The sequence below is a fragment of the Colias croceus genome, chromosome Z (genome assembly GCF_905220415.1).
Source record: "Colias croceus chromosome Z, ilColCroc2.1".
Taxonomy (NCBI): domain Eukaryota; kingdom Metazoa; phylum Arthropoda; class Insecta; order Lepidoptera; family Pieridae; genus Colias; species Colias croceus.
Window position 1 is genome coordinate 14854551 of NC_059568.1, and position 15226 is coordinate 14869776.

The following is a 15226-nucleotide window of genomic DNA, read 5'->3' on the forward strand; positions in this document are numbered from 1 at the left end:
GACAAGATGTTAAATGTCTAGACGGTCATAGAAAAAATGATTTTGTGAACCATCTATATCCACCTATTACACAATTGGTATAGTGAGTATTTTTAAAGATGTTGGCAATATTGGGTTTAAAGAACTTCATTTATCTCATAAACAAGAACAATACCAAATGTAATTTTGTTGTGTGTTTGGATGTTTGTTACTCAATCACGCTAAAGAAGCCACGCGGGTGAAACCGCGAAGCGCAGTTTGTTTAATTAAAGTGACCAAAGGAATGAATAAAAAAACCGTTGAACCACATATAAGAAAAATTTATTAATATAAAATGCAATATGCTATGAATCCGGCCCACAGCAAGGACCAAATTATACATAAGTATAAGGATTTTCCGTTTATATCAAGAACAGTAAACATAATACTCAAATATGTACAAGATACAGTTGTAAATAAAATAAAAAGCTGATTTACACTAAGAGCCTTTATTTAAAACGCAGACGAAATAAAGCATAACTTATCTTTATACGAATTAAAGTATAAACCATACATATATGAAAATCACTGTCGACCTAAATAAATTCCCATGTAGTAAAGTTGCAAGTATACTATACTGCTTCTTCTCCACAGAGCTATGCTTCAATGCTTAGCTTTGATATAGACCTGTGTGGTCGAACCATTAAAACCATATTATTAAAATGTATAAAGGCTCTTAGCTTACAAACAAACAACGCATTTGAAGCTTTCGTCAATTCCAATATAAAATAATAAAGAATATAATATAATCCCAAGTTTCACATTAAAATTGATGAAAACCAAAAACTTCGCAACCAACGAACAATAACGATTAATCTAGTTTTGATATAGATATTATTATCGAAGTAACAATTTATGTTTAAGATGTACTGTACGTATATAAAACTGTAATTGAGATTAAATATGTAATATGTAATACAGTTACAATTATCGTATCTTCTTGCAGGAAAATTCAACAAAAATCGACAAAACTGTAAACAATTTCAAGTATAATATAAAAAGATAATTTCGACATGCAATAATTTCTTATCAAATACTAGCTTTCCGCCGTAGTGATTAAAGCAAAACCAGATATTTGTAATTCGTAACATTTTTGTAAAAATTATATGAAATTGCACTTTCTTTAAACTAACAACTAAATAGACTTTAAAAAAGTAACAGTTTTGTCGATAAAAGTTTTAAAAACAATGGCGCATAAACCTACCGAGTGAGGAAGCGTTGGAATGTTCACAGTTTGGAATTTGACATAACCTTTATAAACGTCAAACACTTTTTTACATTACTTCCATGCTTCCAACAAATAAATATTAATGCCGGCCTCTTCTATGTATTTGTAAAACAAAATCTTTCACAACATTATTCGTTGCCAATCTGGCAACATTGTTACGAAAAAAAAAACTCATAACTTTGCCGCCAAAACTTCTGACTGACGTCACGAATTCGTTATGAATGTGATGATTTATTAAACAATTAAATAATTTTTTATGATCTGTGACATTTTAAAACGATTCGATTAACTATTTAATACAGACATTCCGTTTACTTATTTTTATTTGTCTAGTCGTTATTGAAGTAAATACAATATTACGATTTTACTATTTATCTCCAAAGGCCTCACTAACGGTAAATGGCAGTGGATTACGGTCCATATTTGTCAAATTATTGTTCAACGCATTAATATTTATTTAAGGGCTACCGTAAATTATTTCAGTAAAGTAAATTGTCTATGTAAAATTACTAAAAAAGTAAAAAATAAATACTTAGTTAAACATATTGCTTCTCTTATAAAGTAAATACAGACACATAAGTGTGGATTGCAGTGCAGTGTTATGTACAATATATGCAATAATTAATAAATATTAAGTAAAGATAATAATATAAAATAATACACTATTTGGGGTATTTTTGTTAATCCGGAATTTGTCTAATCAAAAACTCCATTTATTTTAATGCTGTATTTTTAATATTGAGTCTAATACGAGCGAAGTTATCACAAACAATTAAATAAAAATACCCCAAAAACAGCATAATAAAAACCGTGTAAATACAATTTGTGACTAAACTAAGCAATAATATAAATTGAATATTATGTATAAAATTTAAGAAGAGAAGAACTATAGCTTCGAACGTTCAGTAGGTTCATACTACACATTAAAAACCTATCTACAGTTGATTCAAAAACACACAGCCGCGATATATTTCAAAAATTTAGCTATGTGTAATACATATTATTATTATTATAATATATTTAACTTACTGACACATAGAAACATTGAGCGTGTAAACTTGGAAATATCTACTCCTATTAATTAAGTGCATACAAAATATTCAAACTACACGATTATTGATCAAGTCCCCAAGACAAAAATTTGTTGAAATTCGATCTGACAATCGTAAATTCAAAATTTGTATTATTTTTAACGCTATTTCCGATGTTTCTAGCATGTGTAAGCGACTTAATTGAAATTAACAATGCGATTATATTGTGTCCAGAAATATCAATGCATTTCTTTACCAAAGACTTTGTGAATCTAAAAGATACCGTCAAGCAAATTTGACTGGCTATTTGCGCAAAATGTTTCTACATGCCAACGAACGACAAATGACACATAATAATTAATTAGTACATATATATTTCTCTACTCGTCTACTAATACGCATTCAGGCATGCAATGAAAGTTACCTAATCACACCTCGACGTTTAAGCATAGTACACATACCCATACATTAGTATATCTATCTATGAATCACATTTTAATATATCGCTTATATTTATTTTATTCAATTATCCATTACGACGTTATTAAAATTTCGAAAGTGTACACCTATTATGTTCGATAACGTATATATAGGAATAGTTATATAATAAATACAATTTTCTAAAATACGTCAATAGGACAATAATAACTGACAGTTAGAGGATATGCAGTCATATAAATGAGCTGAGCAATGAACAGAAAGAGTATGAGATGTTAAGCATTAATAACATTAACGTATGAAAAACTATATTATATTGGATAACTTCTGAGTTCCGTATCTTTTCCGCTGGAGGCGTTTATCAAAAGTTTAAATATATAATATAATATAGATTTTGAGTAACTGCCATACTGGCTAAGCCAATGAAAACGGCGTCCCTCTGAAATATTTTTTCTAAAACAGCAATTAAAATACATACACGCTTTGCGGATTATCTAAATAATTTTGTGTAAGTATAAGTATTAAACCATATCGTTAATTTACTAAGCCTTTAAAAAGACAATAACTTTTGCAATCCAAATTGATTAATCTATACTTTAATGCGAAATAACATTTGGCCATGTCTCCCACATTATTGTTACACTAGACACATTCATAATTATTATTTGCTAACATCTAAACATACGCACATTTATATAGCGAAGAGAAATTTTCCTAATAAATTACTTAATATTATACGAAAATGGTTTCCATAGAACTACCTTAGCTTTATACAAAATTGATGAATAATGACAATTTCACGTGTGTATACGTCTTAATCGTGTGCGTTCATTTTATTTATTGATTTGTATGACATGTCATTGTTTTGACGCAATCTTATCTATGTATAATAGAGATGTTCAATGATTGGTAAATAGTGATTGTTGATCGTTCGTTATACCGAAAATACCGAAACAAAAAGTATTTTAATAGTGATGATGATGACCTGATTTTGTAATAGATTGAATTTACTATTACGGTATTTTCTCAGCGCACTTTAAAAGTGTTTGTAAAAATCATATTACGAACAGTAAGTAGTATATTATAATGGTTATTGATATAATATTCAAAAAGCGTGTAGCGATGTTTTGACTTTTGACACGATGTTTTACTAGTTCAATGTCCCAATATTAACAACAAATGCCTATTTCCTTTTTTGCTTTACTGCATTTTGTCGCATATCTTCGACTCACACTTGGATTTATTTACAATTATTCTTATCCTTGTTAAATGACGTGTTAAATTACGTCTTCGTGACACGTATAATCGGCGCCAAATAACTAGAAAAGTTCTTTTACATTATAGCTATACGTGTGTATCATTGTTTCCATAGCAACGTAGCAACAAAATGTTGTTTTGTTGCGGTCGCCATCTTTGATTTAGTGATTTGGCGCCAATATTACGTATTTATTCCTCGTATCGTATTTGATGATTGATGAATTCAGTGAATATGGAATCACATAGTTTTGATACATGTACCCCCGTGATTTGTTATATAAATCACTCATTAATTCGGGAAGACTGTTTATTGGCCCCGGAATAACATCCTTACAGGACACCCGGATTCACGCAATATTCATAATTTATCCAGCATTAGACGCTTACGAATCTTACGACCTGAGATTCTAGTACGTCATACATTGCTTCTTGGGCTAGACTCAGAACGTGTTTGCGATGCCAAGCAGCAATGTACTGTGTATCAGATTAAAGCATCGATTCTCTAATCCTTGTATTAAATACACCTGTATAATGTGTAACAACGTTCAAATGTCTGCGACTAACGTCTATGACGAAATGGAAGTACTATTAGTATAAGTAGATGGCAGTTGTAAACCAGTCATGTTTTATATTAAAAAATATATCCAAAAGGAACGTTCGTTGAATCGATTATCTATTTATCTAAGAACAACAATTAATACGCTAACATTCCTCTGAGCGATTTCTAATTGCAAATTTGCAATCTCATTGAAAAGAGCGTCGTAGTCAAAAAACTTTCAAGACGAGACTAAACGAGTAGGAGAAAATGTAATCAGTAATCTCTATACGAAATCCATAATATTCATGCGTATTCATAAATATGTCGTCGATGTTAAAGTCAAGTCGCCTTTCTATTGTCACGATTTACTAAAGCTGTCACATCCTCAAAAAGTGTCGCCCCCTTTCCTAAGTCGGTTTTTGACGTACCTAAATCACTGGTACGCCGCCACTGTCCATATAGATAGCCTAGAACTTAATCGTCGTGATTGAGTTCGAATCTCACTATCTCACTAACATTTAGTGTTGCATATAGCTCCTGGGAATCGCTTATATCAATCATCTCCCAATCTGGAGACAAAATCACCTCGCCTCGTACATATTGCATATATAGGATATAAGAGCTTAAAATGCGTTACGAAATTCAACATACATCTATAAATTCACTCGCATTAAACATATACTAAACAAAACATGAATAAAATGCACAAAATATAACGTCATATAAAAATATACAATAATTAAATAAACATATTGAAATACAAACGAACATTACTTGCGACTGTGATTCCGAATCAACCAATAACCGGTACACTAACCATTAATTTCAGAATTTAGCACAAAACGACGTATATTTAACCTAACCCTACGTGTTTATATAATATGTATTATATAAATAAAAAAATTCAAACTTCAAATATAAATCTCATTCACGCAACATTCATCGAAGAAGCACACATAACGGAATGAGAAAATAAACTGATAGCTTAACATAAATATTGTGATATTAAAACATGAGTACCTATCTTAAAATTAAATATGCATTAACGTTAAAATAGACGTTCTATTACGCATTGTTTAAGAATAATAAAACGCCTGTTTTAAAATAATAGCAAAACATCAGGTAACGCGACGCACACCTACTAAGCTTAAAACTAAAGGTTGTGCTGAGCGTCGGTGGGATTTTTAGCCGAATATCCCGATTCAATAAATAATATGTCACGTGTATTGAAATGCGGGTCGACGGGGCGTCACCGGGGAAGTTTACCGGAAGAATAACAACCACTAGCAGCGACACATGTAAAACAATGTATGTATGACAACCACAATGTCAATAAAATGCGTTGAATCAAAACTCGATACAAACAAATTCGAAAATCACAATAAGAAAGGCGTGCGCGTCCGCCGGCAACCCCCAAACGATGGCACAATTATCGGCGACCGCTTTGCGGCTCGCCAACATAAAAACATCTTCTATACACAAAGCTAAACATTCACATACATAACGGTAATAAAAAGTTCTCATATTGCAACAAAGAACCGCAACGACAGGCCGAAATAGAGATTAAAATAAAATACTAAAAATAACCTTAAAGCATTAGGTGCGATGAGTGTTGACTCGGCTACGTGCGTAGCGAAATTTCTTTGGCTTGCAATGGAAAGCGTCCGCCGGCCGCCGGGGCGAGTTAGGCGCGGGCCCCGGCGTTGAGGAGCGAGACGAGCTTGGGGTGCTTCTTGCTGCGGCTCGTCCGCTTCTTGGGCGCGGGCGGGGCCTTGGTCTCGGGCTACGCGTGCCGCTTGGCGTGCAGCGCCAGGTGGTCGGAGCGCGAGAAGCAGCGCTCGCACTGGTGGCAGCGGAACGGCTTGGCGCCCGTGTGCTTGCGGTAGTGCCGCGTCAGCTCGTCCGAGCGCGCGAACCGCCACTCGCACCCCTCCCATGAACACTTGTATGGTTTCTCGCCTGGAACATTTATTCAGTTGCGTTAATTTTTGTAGTCACTCAATTTTTAACATAGGTATACCGGGACAGTGTTTAATGAGTGAGGTTTGTACCAAGAAATTACAAATTTTATCGCTGTTACAAAACAACCTCACCATGTAGCAAATAATAGTACATGATTACGAAATAACAGTCAGTGAACAGAGACTCATTTGCATTTATTGATATAAGATTTCAGAGTTCGAAATCACACACACAAAAGATTACTCATAATATATTCTATCCGCCTCTATGTTCTTTTTATGTCGTCATCGGAAAAGGAGCTGATGGGTCACTTCATGAGCGCTACCACCACCCAAATGACTAGAACGAAACTTAACGCTCCAGAAATACAAATAAATCACCTGTATGCGTCCGCTTGTGCGCCTTGAGATGTGAGCTCTTGGTGTACACCTTGTCGCAGGCGGGGAATTCGCAGCGGTGGACGCGCCGGCGCGGGTCGGACGCGTGCGAGTGCGCGTGGTGGCGCGCGGGGTGGCGGCGGACGGGCGGCGGGCAGGGCGGCTCGTCTGGAATTACCATAATAATATTATTAGTACTTCCGATAAAACTAATGGTAAACTTTCTTCCCCCATTTTAAGTTTTCATTTTGTCAAGAAACTCCGAAAGAAGCATGGGAAATAAGTGCTCCTCTATTCCAATTAATTTAGAAGCTCAAACAAAAACTTTAACCTTGATCACGATAGCAGTATGATTAAAAAATCTATGCTGCAGCTGCGTATACCTTCCGTATCCCCTTTTATTATCTACCTTCGAAACTAAAAATTGGCAAAATTTGATGTTAATTAAAATTCAACTTTAAATATATACTTAATGTTTACACAGAACCAATATTTAATCGAAAAATAAGTATTCGAAGTCCTAATAGCCTCCCACCTCCCAAACCGCATCTCAAAACTCAGAGCCCGTCCATGCATTAATTTCCCAGCCACTGACTATTATGTAAATATCGTTTCAATTAAATGTGCACAAACAAATAAATTGATTATTATTCGCATCAAGTGTTTACAGCGAACATTTTAACCATTGGCCGTACGTCACAACTCGCAGTACTTCTCATTATAAATTGCATAAACGTTCAATTATTACCGTCACGATTGATATTTGAATACAGTCAACCTGAGTGTTAATACGTTCAATCATCATTCCAATGGCTTACGTTTTATTTGTACGCTATTTTAATCGGCTTTAAAAGGGAGGATATCAAACCGATTGCATTTTATATTTTGTAATAACTACGATGTGAACACATGCTACGATAAAGCTTTATTCCATAATCTGCTTTGTATTATAGGACTTTTATTTTGAAGTATATTTTTCAGTATAGAAAATTAGTGAAAGTTTTCAAAGTTGTCCCTTTAGATATACTAGTTGCATGTCACTGTTTAAATAACCTATACCTGATGCTCGATGAATACGCACCATTTCAGTTTATAATAAGTAAAATAATTTCTAAAACCGATCAAGTAGCATATGAGTTAATTAGTAACAAGCTAAAAAATATATCCTCTCTCTTAAGTCTTAAAATTAGCATAGAAAAAACAGATATATTATACTGATAAATCTGCAGTACAGTGCATATAACTATGTACGCTTTAAGGACTCATGCGCATCAGATGCTCATAATCAGCACAAGGCCTCGAGAGATTGGAGATTGTGACGAAAATAAGTGAACTGCAAACATATGACGTCACCGGGCAACATGTACAATCGTAATGCCATATTTGGTCGCAAATATTGTTGCTAATAATATTAAGTTGTAAAGAAAACTGAAGCTAATAATACAAAATCAGATGCGAGTAATTCTGTGGTACGATTTTTAATCAAAATAATAATAATTACTAACAATCAGTAAAATTAAAACAAGTTGTCACTTCTGCAATATAAGTATGATTTTTGCATCAAAGAAACATTAGAGCGGCCGTACACGGACCGCTTCAAGCAGTTGAGACCGACCGCTTGAAGCCGCGACCGCGCGGTGAACTATAGGCATTCATGCACCGCCGTACACGTGACGGCTCGAGCCGTCGCGACCGCTTCAAGCCGTCAACTGCATGACGAAATTCCACTGTGCCGTTGACGGCTCGCGAGCGGTCGTGAGGCATACACTGACTGCTCGAGCCGTTGACTGCGCTAGAGCCGTCGACGGCTCCCTATACCCCTGAAAATCAATGACTTGACTAGTGAAAAAAATCAACGGCTCGAGCGGTTGGTAGCGACGGCTTGAGCGGTCAACAACCGACGGCTCGAGCAGTTGACGCCGACCGCTCGAGCCGTCCGTGTACGTCGCTCAGCCGTTAACTGTTCGAGCGGTCCGTGTACGGCCGCCCTTACATTTGACACGATCAATGTTAAATTTGTTTGACCAATTACGTTTGACCAATGATGTTACGAAAATAGAAAAATTGTAAAATATTAAACTTGACACCTACACGGTCAAGTTTGCATGACCAATAATCTTGTATCATGCAAATCGATTGGTGTAGTGTCCTCGAGACATTACAAGTTTGGAACTTTCACCCGATTTAGTGGCGATGCTGTCTTGCCTTATTCGCGGTGCAAAAACGCAACGTACGGTAAATATGGACTGTAATATGCACTATCTATACGTATATTAATATTATACCATATGTAATCAGTTTGTTTGTTTGTACTCAATACGGTCAGAAGCTACGGGAAGGATTAAGAAAATTCTGTCAGCATAAGGCAGGTACATTCTTCCTCAGTGACACATGCTATATTACTTTATTATTACCCTGGTTAAACCTTGGTCCTTCTAAACATTTTCCCTTCCTTGTGTGTGTGTTTAGAGATGGAAATACCTAAAATCACATGCTGCTACTACTGCTACTTTGCTTGCTATGTACCTACCTACCGTAAAAATAAATCAAAATGCCCCTAGGCTCATCAAATTCACTGGACGGCCCATCCTTACTTGGGAGTTCCGTATAGCTTTGTAAAGGATAGCTACAGGAAGGGCACATTCCTATTACAAACATAGTAGAATCCTATAAGAACAGTCACTGCCAACAGCTGCGTGGACTTACCCCTTGGCTCATCCGAATCGCTCGGCGGCTCGCTCTTCACAGCCGTCACGGTGAAGAGCCGCGGCGACTTCGGCGACTTTGGCGACTTCGGCGACACCGGCGACACCGGCGACACGGGCGACACCGGTGACATAGTCGACAGCGGCGACACCGGCGACACTAGCGACACGGGCGTAAGGGGTGACTTGGCAGGCGACGGTGGTAGGGAGGGCGTCGCCCAGTCCTCGTCGACCTCGCGCCGCTTGCCGCGCGGCTCCTCGCGGAGGTAACGCTCCATTTCGTAGCATGTCTGAAAGCGATATTTTAATAAGTGTATCGGGACGCTTGACCACTATCTTGCCTGCTGGTCAGCTAAGATATTGCCTAAGTTTTTGAAGTGAAAATAACTTTTTAGGCGCGTTGAGAGTAAAATTTCGCGACATGACAATACCACGTGACGGTATGGAGTAGGTACACCTGGAATAAGGCGACGATTTTAGTATCTTTGAATCTTGCCAAAGAAGTTTCACTTCTGACACGAATGTATGGCACACACGCCCATTGCTTCAAAGGGAAGCGTTTGGACAAATTCTTGTCTGCTGGTAAGATGTGACCAAAGATGTAGCGCGCCTATATAAACATCGACGCTTACTTCGATTTGTGTATTCAACAATCGATATTTTGAGGTGTGACAACAATCGATAGTTCATAGAGACGGTCTAGATTCTGGACGGATACTGATGTTTATAAGGTTAAAAAGATAAATATTCTACTTGTATTAGCTTAGTTGTAAGGATAGAAAATGATATCTAGATTATACCAACGAGTTTGTATAATAAAAGCTTCTTTTACTAAACGCTTAAACTAGGTCTTATTTTAAAAACACTTCGTTAAAAAAATCTTATAGAAAAACAATATTTTACAAATTTTATTCAGCGGTTAAAAAAGTAGCCTACAAAATATTAATTCCATATCATAATCTATTTTCATACCAAATTTCAAATAACCATTTCAAAAAGTTAGCACGAAAGAGCATTCTTACACCAAATAATATTTTATTATATACGGAATTCATTAAAGAAGACGACGACATTATTTTTAAAATTTCAAACTACATGTACATCATAATTCATAATATTATAAATTATAATCATACCGCTCAAAACCCGCGCGGCTATTTTTCAAATTTTAAAAAGTATTATCCTTCGCCCAAGCAACTTATAACTTGATCGACGTTTTCTTTTAAACAAAGATAGATAAATTAAATAACAGCCAACTCAAGTTCATGGCTAATCGCAATCATGTTTAGTCTAATACAAGGTATATAGAAAAGCTTTTATCATTTAGCCTTATCAATCCATTAGGGCACCGTTAGCTTGCCTTGCTATAGCCTAGATATTTTATAGGCCCAAGGAAGCGCTAGGGCGATACTATTTTTGTCCTATCTTGATTGACGTCATCCAGTCTAAGACAAAATTATATTAGCCGGGTCGATAATTGGATAGGCTTTTAAATACTTGAATAAATAATGTGTATCATTTAGATAATTAAGGTAAAACTGTTTTCCATTGTGGCAATTAAAAAGGTCACAAAATACCATAAAGAAAATATGAATAATTGCAAACAGTTGTACAGTATTTGACAATTTTATTTATCTATTTGTTAAATTAAGATGTAAGCGTTAAAACTAATTAATTGTGTAATAAAACAACTTCAACAATAATCCAGTATTTCCAATAAAGACAGTTCGCTCCAGAAATTTCCACGCAGCCGTTAATTCAAGATGTAATAAAGACTAAGCTTAGCCGTCTTAATCCTAAATTTAGTGTTTTATTATTACAAATTTAAATTCTAAAACAGTGGCGTAGTGATCAGTTACAATTAAGAAATCCCAGCCTGGCTTTTATTGTACCAAAATTCCACTAATAAAATAGTGCTGGAGTATTTATCTCAATTGCATTAACTAAAAAAATACCACACTTCAACATAAACATTAAGGCATTCCAACTTAGACGCATCCATAAGCCTATCACATCCATTCCTCCGTCCGTCAATCTACGAGGAAATCGTCAGCAAATTCCGAGCGTATTACATTGCTTTTTAATTAAGCGACATCAAAGCTGGCCAGAAACGGCGCTCTCCCGTGCCGCGTAATGTATTACGTTTCGGTCGACAATTTCGGATTTGCTGCCGGCTGGAGTCACTTGAACCGTGAACGCGGAGGATTTCATGCGAAAATGTGTCAGTGTGCTTGTGCTGACGAAAACACGCGCTCGATATTTCGTATCCGCACAACGTTTGGTTAATTCGAATTTCCAATTGGGGCTTGACGGTGTTGCGATTTCTGAGTCGCACAAATTTTGTGCGACGCTGTTATATTTACAGAGTTTATTGTAATAGTAAATTTTGGCAATCGTTGAAGTTATGTAATTATGTATGCTGGTTTCAAAGCTTAATTTGTACTTATTTTAAATGAAGATCTCATTTTGATCAGCCTCTTGAGAAAGATATTTAAGAAAAAGCAAGAGCAATTACTGAAGTAACAAAATTATAAGTTAAACATGTATGTACATTGTATCTAAAGAACTAAAGAACATAAATTCGCGTAGCGTTCAGTTTATTATGGGAAAATAATTAAATAAAGTGTTAGGAGATGAGAATTGAGGTGTACTGAGTTCGATTCCCGAATCCTGGAATGATTAGCAAATAGTGAAGATAATATAATTTTACCAACTTGTAAGAAAAAACTCACTATATTAGATGTGTAATTAATCTACTTTCAGTAGCCAAAGAACAAATTTATTTTATTTATACAAACGTACACATAAAATTTTCCTTTTTTAATTCACCCTTTACGCATATTTTGCGGTTTTTTTTTAATAGACAGAGTGATTCAAGAGTAAGGTTTTAGTATATAATTTATTAGGTTTTAGACAAAGCGGGCGAAGCCGCGGGCAGTAAGCTAGTTCAACTATATAACAATCGTTATAAAGTTGGCATGATATTTCGCTTAAGCAAGTAAGTACATAACTTAAATGACACATTCGCGCTTGCGAGCAGTAACTTACGCAAAGTTGGGTAAGTGCTACTAAGTTATAGGTACCGTATATTCTCGTACAATAACTTTAGAGTTACTTATTTTATGTGTATGCGTATTTTTGAGTTGGTTCGTATAATATTTAATGGGAGAGAATTATGCATTTTATAGACATAAGAAATAAATGGTAAAAAACAAACACACCATAAAAAAGTTCTAAGTTTATTAATATAGATATTTATTGTTTGACAAATATCCATTGTGTTTTTTTTTAGTGTGCGTGCAAAAATTTATTTTATTTTTTATATACATATTCAAATAAACAAAGCATAATATTATGAAATTTCTATTTTCTATAATTAAAGTATCACATAATACGAAATAAAAGAGTTAAAAAAGAAATCAAATAGAGAGCTCAGAGAAATTTATTTCAAAGAGTATTTACGATTCACTTATTCTAAAATGTAGGTGTACAAGTTACACCTTGGTAAAATATAAAACATTGTAAGTGTGAAGAAGAATTTTATAAATGCAATATTATCCGACGACTGCATGGCTGCGTTCATGCGGAATGTAAGAAGATATAAAGTAACTAAATGTGACATGGCTTGTTTGAAAATAATATTCATAGTGTATTTCTTTAAAATTGTGTATGAGAAATCAAAGCTATTCATTATTTCTTTTGTTCATTAATAATATCATGTCAATAAGTTTTCAAGTATCAATCAAATTTCGTGTTTATTAGTTTAATTAGGTATTTGTTATGATTTTTTTATGTTTTAAGGAAAAAGTTACTTAAAGTTAAATATTGCAAAAATTAAAATGAACATTATTTGAACGACCTAGGCATACGTTGAGTTAAATATTACATGGAGTGCGTGTTCCATAGCCACGATCATAAAAAATATCATATTTCCTAATGTCTACTAACCAGGTATTCATTTAACTACTTCTGAAATATAAAATTAGTTTCCATTGTACAAGATTTGCTTAACCTGCGACTATCTGGTCACATACATATTTATAAATAACTAGCTGCGCTTCGCGGTTTCACCCAGGTGGCTCCGCTCCTGTTGGTCTTAGCGTGCTCCTTCGCTTAGCTTCCTCAATAAATGGGTTATCTAACACCGAAAGAATTTTTCAAATCGGACCAGTAATTCCTGAGATTAATACGTTCAAACAAACAAAAAAAAAACAAATTACAAACTCTTCGGCTTTAGAATATTAGTATCGAATATAAATAATTATAATTATGAAATGAATCCACTCTACACCTTCTTACATCTATGGCAAGCTAATCGCGTTCCTGAGAATCTGAATATCAAAACAACACTATTACCTTTAAACGATTGTTCCTCACTTAGAGTTATATTAAAAGCTCGCACCGTTTTTTATTCCTTTTTGTACACACACGATTTTTATTGAAAACCGTCAGACTTTTATTGAATATTTATTAAAAGCGATGTTTGCCGCGAACTATCTAAATAAAAAATTTTCGAACGCCTCTACTGCAACTGTGACGTTAAATTAATAGTTTACTCCTTTATCACGACGAATAAAAAGGTTGTTTTTTTTTTTTAATGATTGGTTTAAAGTTTAAATATAACAATTCAATGGATAAACGTTCAATGTTTGAAAGGTATAGATAATATGAAAAATATTTAGTCACCGAAATGTTGGTATGTATGCGCAATGCGCATCACTCATGAATGACTGCACCAAATAGGATAAATCTCGCTCCTCTCTATAGAAGTTGCTTATATTATGATGATTCAAAAGTGCTTCTAGCAGAAGACTAAAATGAATAAAATAATGGATAAATCTCTAGGGAAGATATTTTCCGAATCAGTGGTAAATGCTAAATCTATGTTATAATGATTTCAAAGTGCTTCTAGAAGAAATCCAATCAAATAAATAAATGCTACAATTCGAGATTGAGATTATTATTATTGATGATTATTATTGATGATTATTACTGATGATCTGATGATTATTATTGATGATTATTTTCGTATGCTTTTGCTCAGGTCACGGTTTGTATAGAAAATATCTACGCGACGAAGCTAATAGTAAAATTCTCGTATACAAGACTGCTTCTTTGTGAACCAACTTCCAGTCTATTGACAATTTCAATAGACGGATTTCAATCCATTAGGTACTACAGCTGCGATTGTGATTGCAGTAGGAAGGACGAAATAACTGATAGTACCTATATATTATAGTGAATAAATAACAATATTCCTTTGAGTTTCTTTGTGATTTGTTATTAAGCTATTGCATAGCTTTTAAGCTATTGCATAGCTTTTAAGCTATTGCATAGCTTCTATCGCGGGCCTTGAGCGCGGGGACCGAATCAAGAAATTCCGTAACGAAAAAACCTCACGCTCCCCACTCCGGCGGGCGGCGGTGTGGCTTGAAGGCATAGCTTGCAATAGCATTACCGCGGCAGTCCCCGAGTGGCACACGTGTTTTTTTTATTATAATTACAATTTTCTAACATCTGCCATTTTCACATTCAAAGGCAAAACCAATGTAAGTCGTAATCAAAATTTGTCTAGCCGTTTATGAGCGAGAGAGAGAGTTTATGAGAATGAAATCTTATTCATTCGAATTTCTTTTGAGTTAGAGTTTATTATATTACCTACTAGCTTCCGC

At 34.8% G+C, this 15226-nt stretch overlaps 2 protein-coding genes across 2 annotated transcripts in view; one reads left to right on the forward strand and one right to left on the reverse strand.

Moving 5' to 3' along the window:
- The first annotated feature begins 3663 nt into the window (after positions 1-3663).
- LOC123705568 (probable cytochrome P450 303a1) overlaps positions 3664-15226 on the forward strand; it is a 113893-nt gene continuing 102330 nt past the window's right edge. The window contains exon 1 of the mRNA XM_045654410.1: positions 3664-3784. The gene's annotated coding sequence lies outside the window, so the exon portion shown is untranslated. The remainder of the gene's footprint in view (positions 3785-15226) is intronic.
- Positions 3762-15226, reverse strand: part of LOC123705570 (Krueppel-like factor 6) — a 91105-nt gene continuing 79640 nt past the window's right edge. The window contains exons 2-4 of the mRNA XM_045654414.1: positions 9556-9844; positions 6853-7017; positions 3762-6469 (exon numbers count right to left, since the gene is read on the reverse strand). Coding sequence (XP_045510370.1) covers positions 6294-6469; positions 6853-7017; positions 9556-9844 — 630 coding nt within the window. The 3' untranslated portion in view covers positions 3762-6293. The remainder of the gene's footprint in view (positions 6470-6852; positions 7018-9555; positions 9845-15226) is intronic.